The following is a 17207-nucleotide window of genomic DNA, read 5'->3' as shown; positions in this document are numbered from 1 at the left end:
AGGTGTACAGGTGTACAGGTGTACAGGTGTAAAGGTGTACAGGTGTACAGGTGTACAGGTGTACAGGTGTAAAGGTGTAAAGGTGTACAGGTGTACAGGTGTACAGGTGTACAGGTGTAAAGGTGTAAAGGTGTACAGGTGTACAGGTGTACAGGTGTAAAGGTGTAAAGGTGTACAGGTGTACAGGTGTAAAGGTGTAAAGGTGTAAAGGTGTACAGGTGTACAGGTGTAAAGGTGTACAGGTGTACAGGTGTACAGGTGTACAGGTGTACAGGTGTACAGGTGTAAAGGTGTACAGGTGTACAGGTGTAAAGGTGTACAGGTGTAAAGGTGTAAAGGTGTACAGGTGTACAGGTGTAAAGGTGTAAAGGTGTACAGGTGTACAGGTGTACAGGTGTACAGGTGTAAAGGTGTACAGGTGTAAAGGTGTACAGGTGTACAGGTGTAAAGGTGTACAGGTGTAAAGGTGTACAGGTGTAAAGGTGTACAGGTGTAAAGGTGTAAAGGTGTACAGGTGTACAGGTGTAAAGGTGTACAGGTGTAAAGGTGTACAGGTGTAAAGGTGTACAGGTGTACAGGTGTAAAGGTGTACAGGTGTACAGGTGTAAAGGTGTACAGGTGTAAAGGTGTAAAGGTGTACAGGTGTACAGGTGTAAAGGTGTACAGGTGTAAAGGTGTACAGGTGTAAAGGTGTACAGGTGTAAAGGTGTACAGGTGTACAGGTGTAAAGGTGTAAAGGTGTACAGGTGTACAGGTGTAAAGGTGTAAAGGTGTAAAGGTGTACAGGTGTACAGGTGTAAAGGTGTAAAGGTGTACAGGTGTACAGGTGTACAGGTGTAAAGGTGTACAGGTGTACAGGTGTAAAGGTGTACAGGTGTAAAGGTGTACAGGTGTACAGGTGTACAGGTGTACAGGTGTACAGGTGTACAGGTGTAAAGGTGTACAGGTGTAAAGGTGTACAGGTGTACAGGTGTAAAGGTGTAAAGGTGTACAGGTGTACAGGTGTACAGGTGTAAAGGTGTACAGGTGTAAAGGTGTACAGGTGTAAAGGTGTAAAGGTGTACAGGTGTAAAGGTGTAAAGGTGTAAAGGTGTACAGGTGTACAGGTGTACAGGTGTAAAGGTGTACAGGTGTAAAGGTGTAAAGGTGTACAGGTGTAAAGGTGTAAAGGTGTACAGGTGTAAAGGTGTACAGGTGTAAAGGTGTACAGGTGTACAGGTGTAAAGGTGTAAAGGTGTAAAGGTGTACAGGTGTACAGGTGTACAGGTGTACAGGTGTAAAGGTGTAAAGGTGTACAGGTGTACAGGTGTACAGGTGTAAAGGTGTACAGGTGTACAGGTGTAAAGGTGTAAAGGTGTACAGGTGTAAAGGTGTACAGGTGTACAGGTGTAAAGGTGTACAGGTGTAAAGGTGTACAGGTGTACAGGTGTAAAGGTGTAAAGGTGTACAGGTGTACAGGTGTACAGGTGTACAGGTGTAAAGGTGTACAGATGTACCTTGGCCTCAGAGGCAGCCAGTTCTCTCTCTTCTCTCTCCAGCTTCACCACAGCTTCAACATCTTTCTCCAGTTTGGTGATCAGATCTCTGAACTTCAGGATGACATCTGAACGAGAGAGACGTTTGATCACTGCACACCTGAAGAATATTCACACAGGTACAACATTCCCAGGGTCCCTGAACTACCCACCAACTCGGTCTATTTATCATAAACACTCCTCTCTCCCAGGGTCCCTGAACTACCCACCAACTCGGTCTATTTATCATAAACACTCCTCTCTCCCAGGGTCCCTGAACTACCCACCAACTCGGTCTATTTATCATAAACACTCCTCTCTCCCAGGGTCCCTGAACTACCCACCAACTCGGTCTATTTATCATAAACACTCCTCTCTCCCAGGGTCCCTGAACTACCCACCAACTCGGTCTATTTATCATAAACACTCCTCTCTCCCAGGGTCCCTGAACTACCCACCAACTCGGTCTATCTATCAGAAACACTCTTCTCTCCCAGGGTCCCTGAACTACCCACCAACTCGGTCTATTTATCAGAAACACACATTGTTTCATATCTGTGGACAGAATGAACTAAGGTCTGTGTTTAGGGTTTAGTTCCATTAGTCCTCTCAGGTGTGCGTACCTGGCGGCAGCACTCGAGCCTTCACGCTGTTCTTGGCTGACTTCACGACATCTTTCAGCATTTTCCTCTCAGACTCTCCGACCAGCGACACGGAACGTCCAGAACGACCCGCTCTCGCTGTCCGGCCGACACGGTGAACGTAGTGCTTCACTGTCGATGGCATCGTGAAGTTTATCACCTAGAAAGACATGGTTCTCCTACTGTTACTCTGTGGTTCTCCATGGTTCTCCTACTGTTACTCTGTGGTTCTGCTACTGTTACCCTGTGGTTCTACTGTTACTCTGTGGTTCTCCTACTGTTACTCTGTGGTTCTCCATGGTTCTCCTACTGTTACTCTGTGGTTCTCCATGGTTCTCCTACTGTTACTCTGTGGTTCTGCTACTGTTACCCTGTGGTTCTACTGTTACTCTGTGGTTCTCCTACTGTTACTCTGTGGTTCTCCATGGTTCTCCTACTGTTACTCTGTGGTTCTCCTACTGTTACTCTGTGGTTCTCCATGGTTCTCCTACTGTTACTCTGTGGTTCTCCTACTGTTACTCTGTGGTTCTACTGTTACTCTTTGGTTCTCCATGGTTCTCCTACTGTTACTCTGTGGTTCTCCTACTGTTACCCTGTGGTTCTACCGTTACTCTGTGGTTCTCCTACTGTTACTCTGTGGTTCTCCTACTGTTACTCTGTGGTTCTCCTACTGTTACTCTGTGGTTCTACTGTTACTCTGTGGTTCTCCTACTGTTACTCTGTGGTTCTCCTACTGTTACTCTGTGGTTCTACTGTTACTCTTTGGTTCTCCATGGTTCTCCTACTGTTACTCTGTGGTTCTCCATGGTTCTCCTACTGTTACTCTGTGGTTCTCCTACTGTTACCCTGTGGTTCTACTGTTACTCTGTGGTTCTCCTACTGTTACTCTGTGGTTCTCCTACTGTTACCCTGTGGTTCTCCTACTGTTACTCTGTGGTTCTCCTACTGTTACCCTGTGGTTCTACTGTTACTCTGTGGTTCTCCTACTGTTACTCTGTGGTTCTCCTACTGTTACTCTGTGGTTCTCCTACTGTTACTCTGTGGTTCTACTGTTACTCTTTGGTTCTCCATGGTTCTCCTACTGTTACTCTGTGGTTCTCCATGGTTCTCCTACTGTTACTCTGTGGTTCTCCTACTGTTACCCTGTGGTTCTACTGTTACTCTGTGGTTCTCCTACTGTTACTCTGTGGTTCTCCATGGTTCTCCTACTGTTACTCTGTGGTTCTCCTACTGTTACTCTTTGGTTCTCCAGGGTTCTCCTACTGTTACTCTGTGGTTCTCCATGGTTCTCCTACTGTTACTCTGTGGTTCTCCTACTGTTACCCTGTGGTTCTACTGTTACTCTGTGGTTCTCCTACTGTTACTCTGTGGTTCTCCATGGTTCTCCTACTGTTACTCTGTGGTTCTCCTACTGTTACTCTGTGGTTCTACTGTTACTCTTTGGTTCTCCATGGTTCTCCTACTGTTACTCTGTGGTTCTCCATGGTTCTCCTACTGTTACTCTGTGGTTCTCCTACTGTTACCCTGTGGTTCTACTGTTACTCTGTGGTTCTCCTACTGTTACTCTGTGGTTCTCCTACTGTTACCCTGTGGTTCTCCTACTGTTACTCTGTGGTTCTCCATGGTTCTCCTACTGTTACTCTGTGGTTCTCCTACTTACCCTGTGGTTCTACTGTTACTCTGTGGTTCTCCTTCTGTTACTCTGTGGTTCTCCATGGTTCTCCTACTGTTACTCTGTGGTTCTCCATGGTTCTCCTACTGTTACTCTGTGGTTCTCCATGGTTCTCCTACTGTTACCCTGTGGTTCTACTGTTACTCTGTGGTTCTCCTACTGTTACTCTGTGGTTCTCCTACTGTTACCCTGTGGTTCTACTGTTACTCTGTGGTTCTCCTACTGTTACTCTGTGGTTCTACTGTTACTCTTTGGTTCTCCGTGGTTCTCCTACTGTTACTCTGTGGTTCTCCATGGTTCTCCTACTGTTACTCTGTGGTTCTCCTACTGTTACCCTGTGGTTCTACTGTTACTCTGTGGTTCTCCTACTGTTACTCTGTGGTTCTCCATGGTTCTCCTACTGTTACTCTGTGGTTCTCCTACTGTTACCCTGTGGTTCTCCAATGGTTCTCCTACTGTTACTCTGTGGTTCTCCTACTGTTACCCTGTGGTTCTACTGTTACTCTGTGGTTCTCCTACTGTTACTCTGTGGTTCTCCTACTGTTACCCTGTGGTTCTACTGTTACTCTGTGGTTCTCCTACTGTTACTCTGTGGTTCTCCTACTGTTACCCTGTGGTTCTACTGTTACTCTGTGGTTCTCCTACTGTTACTCTGTGGTTCTCCTACTGTTACTCTGTGGTTCTACTGTTACTCTTTGGTTCTCCATGGTTCTCCTACTGTTACTCTGTGGTTCTCCATGGTTCTCCTACTGTTACTCTGTGGTTCTCCTACTGTTACCCTGTGGTTCTACTGTTACTCTGTGGATCTCCTACTGTTACTCTGTGGTTCTCCATGGTTCTCCTACTGTTACTCTGTGGTTTTCCTACTGTTACCCTGTGGTTCTCCTACTGTTACTCTGTGGTTCTCCTTATGTTACTCTGTGGTTCCACTACTGTCAACCTGTGGTTCTCCTACTGTTACTCTGTGGTTCTCCTACTGTTACTCTGTGGTTCTCCTACTGTTATTCTGTGGTTCTCCATGGTTCTCCTACTGTTACTCTGTGGTTCTACTGTTACTCTGTGGTTCTCCTACTGTTACTCTGTGGTTCTCCTACTGTTACTCTGTGGTTCTCCTACTGTTATTCTGTGGTTCTCCATGGTTCTCTTACTGTTACTCTGTGGTTCTACTGTTACTCTGTGGTTCTCCTACTGTTACTCTGTGGTTCTCCATGGTTCTCCTACTGTTACTCTGTGGTTCTACTGTTACTCTGTGGTTCTACTGTTACTCTGTGGTTCTCCTACTGTTACTCTGTGGTTCTACTGTTACTCTGTGGTTCTCTACTGTTACTCTGTGGTTCTCCTACTGTTACTCTGTGGTTCTCCTACTGTTACTCTGTGGTTCTCCATGGTTCTCCTACTGTTTCTCTGTGGTTCTCCTACTGGTTCTACTCACTGTTTTAACTCCATCGATGTCCAGACCTCTCGCTGCTACATCTGTTGCCACCAAGATATCAATCTGTTCGTCTTTAAAACGCCTGGAGATCAAGAGGGAGGAACACTTAGTTACTGTAAGTATGTATGTGAGGATCTCCAGTCTCTGGCTCTCTGTGTGCATACCTGAGGTTCTCCAGTCTCTGGTTCTGGCTCAGTTCTCCATGCAGTTCCCCCACCTTCAGTCCCATCAGGCCCAGCAGGATGTGCAGTCTATGAGCTTGTTTCCTCGTCTGAGTGAAACACATCACGTGATCCTGGAAGGTCCGAGTCAGCAGAGCTAGCAGAACATAGAATAGTATTACTCCACCGGTCTCTGTAGTAGTACCAGGGTTCCTGTTAGTGGGTTCCTGCAGGCCCAGAGCAGCAGGGAACTCTATTTAAAACACTTTGAATATGTTTTCTAAACTGAAATGTGTTATACGAGTAGTGTAGCTGCTTTAAGGAAAAGCTCAGTACGTAAGAAGTGAGCAGAGACAGAAATATTACTGCAAAACATGACAAAACTATTTGATAATGTTACGATGCATCATGCAGTGTTATGAGGCATCATGCAGTGTTACGACGCATCAGGCAGTGTTACGTAGCATTATGCAGTGTTATGAGGCATCATGCAGTGTTACGACGCATCAGGCAGTGTTACGATGCATCAGGCAGTGTTACGATGCATCATGCAGTGTTACGACGCATCAGGCAGTGTTACGATGCATCATGCAGTGTTACGACGCATCAGGCAGTGTTACGACGCATCATGCAGTGTTACGATGCATCATGCAGTGTTACGATGCATCATGCAGTGTTACGACGCATCAGGCAGTGTTACGATGCATCATGCAGTGTTACGTAGCATTATGCAGTGTTACGATGCATCATGCAGTGTTACGATGCATCATGCAGTGTTACGACGCATCATGCAGTGTTACGACGCATCATGCAGTGTTACGAGGCATCAGGCAGTGTTACGATGCATCAGGCAGTGTTACGATGCATCATGCAGTGTTACGATGCATCATGCAGTGTTACGACGCATCAGGCAGTGTTACGATGCATCATGCAGTGTTACGATGCATCATGCAGTGTTACGATGCATCATGCAGTGTTACGATGCATCATGCAGTGTTACGACGCATCAGGCAGTGTTACGACGCATCATGCAGTGTTACGAGGCATCAGGCAGTGTTACGATGCATCAGGCAGTGTTACGATGCATCATGCAGTGTTACGATGCATCATGCAGTGTTACGACGCATCAGGCAGTGTTACGATGCATCATGCAGTGTTACGATGCATCATGCAGTGTTACGATGCATCATGCAGTGTTACGATGCATCATGCAGTGTTACGACGCATCAGGCAGTGTTACGATGCATCATGCAGTGTTACGTAGCATTATGCAGTGTTACGATGCATCATGCAGTGTTACGACGCATCATGCAGTGTTACGACGCATCATGCAGTGTTACGATGCATCATGCAGTGTTACGACGCATCAGGCAGTGTTACGATGCATCAGGCAGTGTTACGATGCATCATGCAGTGTTACGATGCATCATGCAGTGTTACGACGCATCAGGCAGTGTTACGATGCATCATGCAGTGTTACGATGCATCATGCAGTGTTACGATGCATCATGCAGTGTTACGACGCATCAGGCAGTGTTACGATGCATCATGCAGTGTTACGTAGCATTATGCAGTGTTACGATGCATCATGCAGTGTTACGATGCATCATGCAGTGTTACGATGCATCATGCAGTGTTACGACGCATCAGGCAGTGTTACGATGCATCATGCAGTGTTACGTAGCATTATGCAGTGTTACGATGCATCATGCAGTGTTACGACGCATCATGCAGTGTTACGACGCATCATGCAGTGTTACGATGCATCATGCAGTGTTACGACGCATCAGGCAGTGTTACGATGCATCAGGCAGTGTTACGATGCATCATGCAGTGTTACGATGCATCATGCAGTGTTACGACGCATCAGGCAGTGTTACGATGCATCATGCAGTGTTACGTAGCATTATGCAGTGTTACGATGCATCATGCAGTGTTACGACGCATCATGCAGTGTTACGATGCATCATGCAGTGTTACGACGCATCATGCAGTGTTACGACGCATCATGCAGTGTTACGACGCATCATGCAGTGTTACGACGCATCATGCAGTGTTACGATGCATCATGCAGTGTTACGACGCATCATGCAGTGTTACGATGCATCATGCAGTGTTACGACGCATCATGCAGTGTTACGACGCATCATGCAGTGTTACGACGCATCATGCAGTGGTATGAGGACCTACCAGCCACCACGGCCTCACGGTCTCCCTCTCTGTTTGGTCGGATTCTAACAAACTCCTGTCGTAGGTACGGAGCCACATCAGTGTTGCTGTTAACAAAGATCCTGATTGGCTGCTTCAGCGAGACTGCTGCCAGGTCCTTCACCTAGAGACACAGTTCAAATGACACAGTGAAACACCTTTTTGTGTGTATGTGTGTGTTTGTGTGTGTGTTTGTGTGAGTGTGCATGTACCTCCTCTGTCATGGTGGCAGAGAACAACATGGTCTGTCTGTTGTAAGAACACAACCTGATGATCTCCTTCATCTGTTCTTCAAAGTACTCATCCAACATCCTGAAAAACAGAATAAATCAAAATGTGAGTAGGTGCAGCAGGTGCAGCAGGTGCACCAGGTGCAGCAGGTGCAGCAGGTGCACCAGGTGCAGCAGGTGCAGCAGGTGCAGCAGTCTCTCAGTCAGTGGTTACCTGTCAGCCTCGTCCAGGATCAGGATCTCGATGTGTGTCAGCTCGAAGCTCGGCGTGTTGTGAAGGTGATCAATCAGCCGCCCAGGTGTGGCAATCAGGACGTCTGGTCCCGCCCTCAATGCAGCCTCCTGAGACTTCAGGTCCAAACCACCTGCAGACAAACCAGCACCAGTTACCTGAGAACCACACGTAGTCTACAGTCCAGAGACCAGAGTCTAGCTGATTCCAGGAAGCCACTGGACCCCTAACATTGTTAGCAAGGGAGACAGGTCAGTCGTACCAACAGTCAGGCAGGTGGTGATCGACGTGAACTGTGCCAGCTGACGGGCCACAGAGTGAACCTGGATCCCCAACTCCCTGGTAGGAACCAGAACCAGGACCCGGGTAACCTGCATCGTCCTGGGCTTATACACCAAACGCTCCAACACCGGCAGAATGAAGGCGGCCGTCTTTCCTGAACAGAGAGAAACCAGTTCAGTCAGTAACCATCTACGATATACCGGTCCCAGTGTGATCTGGTCCCAGTATGATACACCGGTCCCAGTATGGCTCACCTGTTCCAGTAGCAGCACAAGCGCAGAGGTCTCGGCCCAGCAGCCCGATGGGGATACAGGCCTTCTGGATGGGAGTCGGCTGCTTGAAGCCCAGAGCGGTGACGGCCTGCAGGAACAGAACCAGTCAGAAACATGCAGCCTAGATCTGTTAGGGAGCTGCATAGGTTCTCCTGAGGAACTACTGAGAACCTCCAGAGGAACTACCGATGACCTCCAGAGGAACTACTGAGAACCTCCATGGAATTACTGAGGACCTCCTGAGGAACTACCGAGAACCTCCTGAGGATTCTCCATGGTTCTCCTACTGTTACTCTGTGGTTCTCCATGGTTCTCCTACTGTTACTCTGTGGTTCCCCTACTGTTACTCTGTGGTTCTCCATGGTTCTCCTACTGTTACTCTGTGGTTCTACCGAGAACCTCCTGAGGAACTACCGAGGACCTCCTGAGGAACTACCGAGAACCTCCAGAGGAACTACCGAGGACCTCCTGAGGAACTACCGGGTTAGGGTTAGGGTTAGGGTTAGGGCTAACCCTAACCCTAACCCTAACCCTAACTCCAGAGGAATTACCGAGGACCTCCTGAGGAACTACCGAGGACCTCCAGAGGAACTACCGAGGACCTCCAGAGGAACTACCGAGGACCTCCAGAGGAACTACCGAGGACCTCCTGAGGAACTACCGAGGACGACCAGAGGAACTACCGAGGACCTCCGGAGGAACTAGCGAGGACCTCCGGAGGAACTAGCGAGGACCTCCGGAGGAACTACCGAGGACCTCCAGAGGAACTACCGAGGACCTCCAGAGGAACTAGCGAGGACCTCCAGAGGTACTACCGAGGACGACCAGAGGAACTACCGAGAACCTCCTGAGGAACTACCGAGGACCTCCAGAGGAACTACCGAGGACCTCCAGAGGAACTACCGAGGACCTCCAGAGGAATTACCGAGGACCTCCTGAGGAACTACCGAGGACCTCCAGAGGAACTACCGAGGACCTCCAGAGGAACTACCGAGGACCTCCTGAGGAACTACCGAAGACGACCAGAGGAACTACCGAGGACCTCCAGAGGAACTACCGAGGACCTCCAGAGGAACTAGCGAGGACCTCCAGAGGAACTAGCGAGGACCTCCAGAGGTACTACCGAGGACGACCAGAGGAACTACCGAGAACCTCCTGAGGAACTACCGAGGACCTACAGAGGAACTACCGAGGACCTCCAGAGGAACTAGCGAGGACCTCCAGAGGAACTAGTGAGGACCTCCAGAGGTACTACCGAGGACGACCAGAGGAACTACCGAGGACCTCCAGAGGAACTACCGAGGACGACCAGAGGAACTAGCGAGGACCTCCAGAGGTACTACCGAGGACGACCAGAGGAACTACCGAGAACCTCCTGAGGAACTACCGAGGACCTCCAGAGGAATTACCGAGGACCTCCAGAGGAACTACCGAGGACCTCCAGAGGAACTACCGAGGACCTCCAGAGGAACTACCAAGGACCTCCTGAACCTGAATGACGTCCTTTGTGGTTCTGGATCAGCAGCAGCAGACCTGGAGGTTCTGCTGGTTCTGGTTCTTACCTTCAGGATGGGTCTGCTCAGGTTCATTTCATCGAAGGTGAGCTTGTCGTCGTACTGAGACGCGTCTTCGTAGAAAGACTCCGGAGCCTGAACACACACACAAAGAGCCGTTACCATGGTGATCAGAGACCGAGTCCGTCCACAGATGACCTCACTTCCTGTTCCTCACCTCCTCTCCAGACTTCCTCTTCCTGCCTCGGCGCTCCTTGTCTCTCAGCGTGTCTGACAGGAAACAGTTTATCACACGTTACCTTCACTAACTACTTCCTGCTGGATTTCAAAATAAAAGCCTCTAGACTCACCTGATTTGGTCAGAATCTCCTCATCACCCGAATCAAACTCATCTTCATCCTCCTCCTCCTCCTCCTTATCATCATCATCATCATCATCAAGTTCTTCTGCAGCTGGCTTCGTATCTTCCTCTTCATCCTCGTCCTCCATCTTTTCTGCAGAACCTCCTGCAGCCTCAGTCTGAGCTGATTTCTCCTGCAGAACATTACAGAACATTACAGAACCTCTGACACAAAGAACATTACAGAACCTCAGACACACAGAACATTACAGAACCTCAGACACACAGAACATTACAGAACCTCAGACACACAGAACATTACAGAACCTCTGACACACAGAACATTACAGAACCTCAGACACACAGAACATTACAGAACCTCAGACACACAGAACATTACAGAACCTCAGACACACAGAACATTACAGAACCTCTGACACACAGAACATTACAGAACCTCTGACACACAGAACATTACAGAACATTACAGAACCTGACACACAGAACATTACAGAACCTCAGACACACAGAACATTACAGAACCTCTGACACACAGAACATTACAGAACCTCTGACACACAGAACATTACAGAACCTCAGACACACAGAACATTACAGAACCTCAGACACACAGAACATTACAGAACCTCAGACACACAGAACATTACAGAACCTCAGACACACAGAACATTACAGAACCTCAGACACACAGAACATTACAGAACCTCTGACACACAGAACATTACAGAACCTCTGACACACAGAACATTACAGAACATTACAGAACCTGACACACAGAACATTACAGAACCTCAGACACACAGAACATTACAGAACCTCTGACACACAGAACATTACAGAACCTCTGACACACAGAACATTACAGAACCTCTGACACACAGAACATTACAGAACCTCTGACACACAGAACATTACAGAACCTCTGACACACAGAACATTACAGAACCTCTGACACACAGAACATTACAGAACCTCTGACACACAGAACATTACAGAACCTCTGACACACAGAACATTACAGAACCTCTGACACACAGAACATTACAGAACCTCAGACACACAGAACATTACAGAACCTCTGACACACAGAACATTACAGAACCTCTGACACACAGAACATTACAGAACCTCTGACACACAGAACATTACAGAACATCTGACACACAGAACATTACAGAACCTCAGACACACAGAACATTACAGAACCTCTGACACACAGAACATTACAGAACCTCTGACACACAGAACATTACAGAACCTCAGACACACAGAACATTACAGAACCTCAGACACACAGAACATTACAGAACCACACACAGAACATTACAGAACCTCTGACACACAGAACATTACAGAACCTCTGACACACAGAACATTACAGAACCTCAGACACACAGAACATTACAGAACCTCTGACACACAGAACATTACAGAACCTCTGACACACAGAACATTACAGAACCTCAGACACACAGAACATTACAGAACCTCAGACACACAGAACATTACAGAACCTCAGACACACAGAACATTACAGAACCACACACAGAACATTACAGAACCTCAGACACACAGAACATTACAGAACCTCTGACACACAGAACATTACAGAACCTCTGACACACAGAACATTACAGAACCTCTGACACACAGAACATTACAGAACCTCTGACACACAGAACATTACAGAACCTCAGACACACAGAACATTACAGAACCTCTGACACACAGAACATTACAGAACCTCTGACACACAGAACATTACAGAACCTCTGACACACAGAACATTACAGAACCTCAGACACACAGAACATTACAGAACCTCAGACACACAGAACATTACAGAACCTCAGACACACAGAACATTACAGAACCTCAGACACACAGAACATTACAGAACCTCAGACACACAGAACATTACAGAACCTCAGACACACAGAACATTACAGAACCTGACACACAGAACATTACAGAACCTCAGACACACAGAACATTACAGAACCTGACACACAGAACATTACAGAACCTCAGACACACAGAACAAACCTCTGCTTTCCTCTTCTTCCTGATTTTATCGATTTTCTGGTCAAGAGTCGTTCGAGTTTTCTGAAAACACAGAACATGTTAGAACGTTACAGAACCGACATGCTGTGATAGAACGGGTTTGGGTTCCACAGGTTCTCACCCGGTTCTTCAGCTGCTTCAGGACGTCGGCCATCACCCAGTCATCGTTCGGGGTTCCGTCTCGTTCTGCGAACTCGAACTCTGTGTTGAAATCTTTCGCGCTGCGAGTTTGAGATCCGAACTTCTTCTTCCTGTTCAGGACGATCGGCTGCTCCTAGAACCCGACCAGTGATTATTGATTAGTGATTGATCACAGTGATTATTGATGGTTATATTATATATATTATAGTTAGGGTATATTATATATTATATTATATTATATTATATATATATTTACTAACCTCTGGATCAGAATCGGAGTCCGGTTCTTCTGGACTCTGATCTTCGTCTCGCAGCGTCCCGATCAAACCCAGCTGCTCCAACATGGCGGGAAAACAAAGATTAAAGATTTAAAGATTAAAATAGTTAAAAGTTTAAACTATTTATCGAGCTTCACGCGAATCTGTTTTCTCTCCACGCGCATTCACGTGTGTTGACGGAAACAGGAAGTGACGTCAGTTTGTTTCCTTCTTCTTCTTCTTCTTCTATGATGTTTAACAGCAGCTGTACTCACTACCGCCCCCTGCTGGGTTAATATATAAAACATTTATATATATATATAGGAGGAGAAGAGGAGAGGAGAGGAAGAGAGGAAGAGAGGAAGAGAGGAAGAGGAGAGGACAGGAGAGGACAGGAGAGGAGAGGACAGGAGAGGACAGGAGAGGAGAGGAGAGGAGAGGAGAGGAGGAGGAGAGGAGGAGAGGAGAGGAGAGGAGAGGAGAGGAGAGGAGAGGAGGAGAGGAGGAGAGGAGGAGGAGAGGAGAGGAGAGGAGAGGAGGAGAGGAGAGGAGAGGAGAGGATAGGAGAGGAGGAGGAGGAGAGGAGAGGAGAGGAGAGGAGGAGAGGAGAGGATAGGAGAGGAGGAGGAGGAGAGGAGAGGAGAGGAGAGGAGAGGAGGAGAGGAGAGGAGAGGAGGAGAGGAGGAGAGGAGGATAGGAGGAGGAGAGGAGAGGAGAGGAGGAGGAGAGGAGGAGGAGAGGAGAGGAGAGGAGGGGAGAGGAGAGGAGGAGGAGAGGAGAGGAGGAGGAGAGGAGGAGAGGAGGAGGAGAGGAGAGGAGGAGGAGAGGAGAGGAGGATAGGAGGAGGAGAGGAGAGGAGGAGAGGAGAGGAGGAGAGGAGGAGAGGAGAGGAGGAGAGGAGGAGGAGAGGAGGAGAGGAGGAGAGGAGGAGAGGAGAGGAGAGGAGAGGAGGAGAGGAGAGGAGAGGAGGAGAGGAGAGGAGAGGAAGAGAGGAAGAGAGGAAGAGAGGAAGAGGAGAGGAGAGGAGAGGAGGAGAGGAGAGGAGAGGAGAGGAGGAGGAGAGGAGGAGAGGAAGAGAGGAAGAGAGGAGAGGAGAGGAGGAGAGGAGAGGAGAGGAGGAGAGGAAGAGAGGAGAGGAGAGGAGGAGGAGAGGAGGAGAGGAAGAGAGGAGGAGAGGAGAGGAAGAGAGGAGGAGAGGAGAGGAGAGGAGAGGAGGAGGAGAGGAAGAGAGGAGAGGAGAGGAGGAGGAGAGGAGGAGAGGAAGAGAGGAGGAGAGGAGAGGAGAGGAGGAGAGGAGGAGAGGAGGAGAGGAGAGGACAGGAGAGGACAGGAGAGGACAGGAGAGGAGAGGAGAGGAGAGGAGAGGAGAGGAGAGGAGGAGGAGAGGAGGAGAGGAGAGGAGAGGAGAGGAGAGGAGAGGAGGAGAGGAGGAGAGGAGGAGGAGAGGAGAGGAGAGGAGAGGAGGAGAGGAGAGGTTTTGGTTTTTAAAGTCCCTTTATTTCACCATAGCAAAAGAGACAACAGCTCACCATCACATTTTCATTCAAGAGCAACAAAAACAAAAAACAGAAACCATCCCTAAAATACAAACAAACCTGTCAACCAGACACAGAACGTGTTTCTCCAATCAGAAACTTACATTCAGCTCTCCGTCCCCCCCCACAGAGCACAAAACCCCCCCAACAGCCCATACATGGCCGAAACCATGCACATTGTCCATCATCCGATAATACGCATGTTCCACCCTCAGTCTGGCCTTCAGCAGACCCTTCAGGACCAGCACTGGCTCCACACGGCCAACACTCTGGGCCTGGTTCCTGCGAGTCAGCCAGATGGCCAACTTAGCAGCGCCAGATACAAAGTTCACCAATGAGTGTACATCCTTCTTTTTTGCACAGTACTTCGGCCCAAAAATAAACAAATCAAAAGCAAAAATCTCCCCTAGACCCCGAAACCACCTTTCTAACAGCTCAAACAGAGCAGACAAACGAGGACACTGAATAAATAAATGTTCCAGGGTCTCGTTCTGGGAACAGAAGATGCACTCCTCCCCCAACTCTGGATCCAGGTGCGCTCTGTATCTGTTCGTAGCTATTGCTCCATGTACAATCCTCCACTGGAGGTCTGCTGTCCGTTTTTCAACGGGCAGCTTGTACAGAGACCGCCAGCTGCCCTTCGGGGAAACATCTGGACCAAAAAAACCAGTCCACCTCGACTCCTTCATCCCTGCCAAAGAGCGCAGGCTCAGAACCTTGCAGCAGATCTGATATATTGCCTTCTTCCCTGCGTCCTGTAACTTCTCCAGGTGCGGGGTTGTGAGCGACAGCAGCTGACCTCCTCCCTCCTGCCACTCCCCCACAACTGGGGTGACAGACAGAGAGGGGAAACTGTACTCTTCCCCTTCGGTCCACTGGTCACACACACTGTGGTCCAGGGGTTGTGGCAGGGCAGCACAGACTTCCTCCACCACTCTGTTGATGACCCTGATGGAGGTGATGTTGCTTCTCTGTCTCAAGATCTCCACCGATGTTGCCGTCATCTTCATCAGATGGCCCAGTTTGGTGCAGCCAGCCTCTCTAAAATAGGCTCGCAGGCTGGCAGACTGCAGTGTTTGAGTCTGTATAAGGGTATTAAAAAACAAAGGTTCCTCAAACAGCCACATGCCCGGAGTCTCATTTTTGGTACGTGTGGCCTTAAAAATCTGCCATGCCTGTAATACCGAGCTATAAAAAGGTGTCAGTCCAGTTAAGTCCACATCCTCAGATTTTAAAAGGAAAAGCTGTTTATCGTAGCCCAATTGCCCGGCTCTCTTCAGCAGCAAACGAGCTGTATCAAACCAGCTTGGGCCACAATTGTACAGCAGTCTTTGTGCAGTCTGGAGTCTAAAAGAGGCTATTTTTGACTGGATATTGATGAGTCCCTGCCCCCCTTCAGCCACAGGCAGGTAGAGGGCTGCTGCTCGGATCCAGTGCCGGCCAGACCAGAAGAAGTCCAGGATGACTCGCTGAAAATCCTCCATCAGGCCTCTCGGTGGTGTCAGAGCAATAAGTCTATGCCAAAGAGTCGAGGCGACCAAGTTATTTGCAACCAAAACTCTTCCCCTATATGACAACTGGGGTAGCAACCATTTCCATTTAGACAACCGAGCGCACACTTTCTCCTTAACTCCCTCCCAGTTCTTGTTCTGAAACCCCTCAGTGCCCAAAAATACTCCCAACACTTTCAGGCCCTCCTTCCCCCACTCAAGACCTCCAGGCAGACTGGGCACTGTCTGATCTCTCCACTGTCCCACCAACAAAGCCTCACTCTTTGCCCAGTTCACCCGAGCAGATGAGGCCTTTTCGTACAGGGACAGGGTATCCTGCAAACATTTAATATCCCCCTGGCTGGAGACAAAAATATTAACATCATCTGCGTAAGCAGAAACGGTAAGTGGACGATCAAGATCAGAGGACCCAGGCAGTGAGAGACCACTGAGCCGACCTCTCAACATGCACAGCAAGGGCTCAATAGCTAGGGTATATAGTTGACCGGAGAGAGGACAACCCTGTCTTATCCCTCGCTGCACAGGGATTGGCCGACTCAGCCCTGCCCCCATTTTCACCATACATTGAGCACCACTATACAATAACCCAATCCAGGCCAGAAAACCATCACCAATGCCAAAAGCCCTGAGTGCAGAAAATAAATAACAGTGATCCACCCTATCAAAGGCTTTCTCCTGGTCCAAAGCAACAATACCAAAATTCACATTCTGAGATCTGCACACATCAATAACATCACGAATTAGGAAAATGTTGTCCATAATTTTCCTGTCAGGAACACAATAGCTTTGGTCTGTCTGTACAAGTATTCCCAGGATGTCCTTGAGTCTGTTCGATAAGGCTCTGGAAAGCACCTTATAGTCCGTGCAGAGGAGAGCAACCGGCCTCCAGTTTTTAAGTAAGGCCAGGTCTCCTTTCTTGGGAAGCAAGGAAAGCACAGCTCGCTGACAGGAGACAGGAAGAGATCCTGTTCTAAAACACTCTAATAAAACACTGTGCAAATCAGGTCCAAGAGTATTCCAGAACCGCTGGTAAAAGTCAGTGGAGAGACCATCAATTCCCGGTGCCCGTCCTGGTGCCATCTGATTAACAGCGACTGTCAACTCCTCCAGGGTCAGCTCAGAGTCCAGAGCAGCTTTCTCACCCGGGATGAGCTGAGGAAGCCCCTCCAGGAGCTCCTCG

General features: G+C 48.5%; 1 protein-coding gene across 1 annotated transcript in view; it reads right to left on the bottom strand.

Annotated features, from left to right (window-relative positions):
* ddx27 (DEAD (Asp-Glu-Ala-Asp) box polypeptide 27) overlaps window positions 1-13174 on the bottom strand; it is a gene marked incomplete at its 3' end in the record, with an annotated part of 14644 nt that extends 1470 nt beyond the window's left edge. The window contains 15 exon segments of the mRNA XM_062415449.1: window positions 1497-1603; window positions 2138-2315; window positions 5260-5341; window positions 5424-5577; window positions 7611-7752; window positions 7841-7940; window positions 8073-8223; window positions 8353-8526; window positions 8627-8732; window positions 10207-10293; window positions 10376-10428; window positions 10509-10692; window positions 12566-12625; window positions 12705-12857; window positions 12985-13174. Of these exon segments, the coding sequence (XP_062271433.1) occupies window positions 1497-1603; window positions 2138-2315; window positions 5260-5341; window positions 5424-5577; window positions 7611-7752; window positions 7841-7940; window positions 8073-8223; window positions 8353-8526; window positions 8627-8732; window positions 10207-10293; window positions 10376-10428; window positions 10509-10692; window positions 12566-12625; window positions 12705-12857; window positions 12985-13068 (1815 nt within the window).
* Window positions 13175-17207: the final 4033 nt, after the last annotated feature.

Source organism: Scomber scombrus, chromosome 3 (genome assembly GCF_963691925.1).
Source record: "Scomber scombrus chromosome 3, fScoSco1.1, whole genome shotgun sequence".
Lineage (NCBI taxonomy): Eukaryota > Metazoa > Chordata > Actinopteri > Scombriformes > Scombridae > Scomber > Scomber scombrus.
The sequence above is the reverse complement of the archived record's forward strand: the minus strand, read 5'-3'. Positions and strand labels throughout refer to the sequence as shown.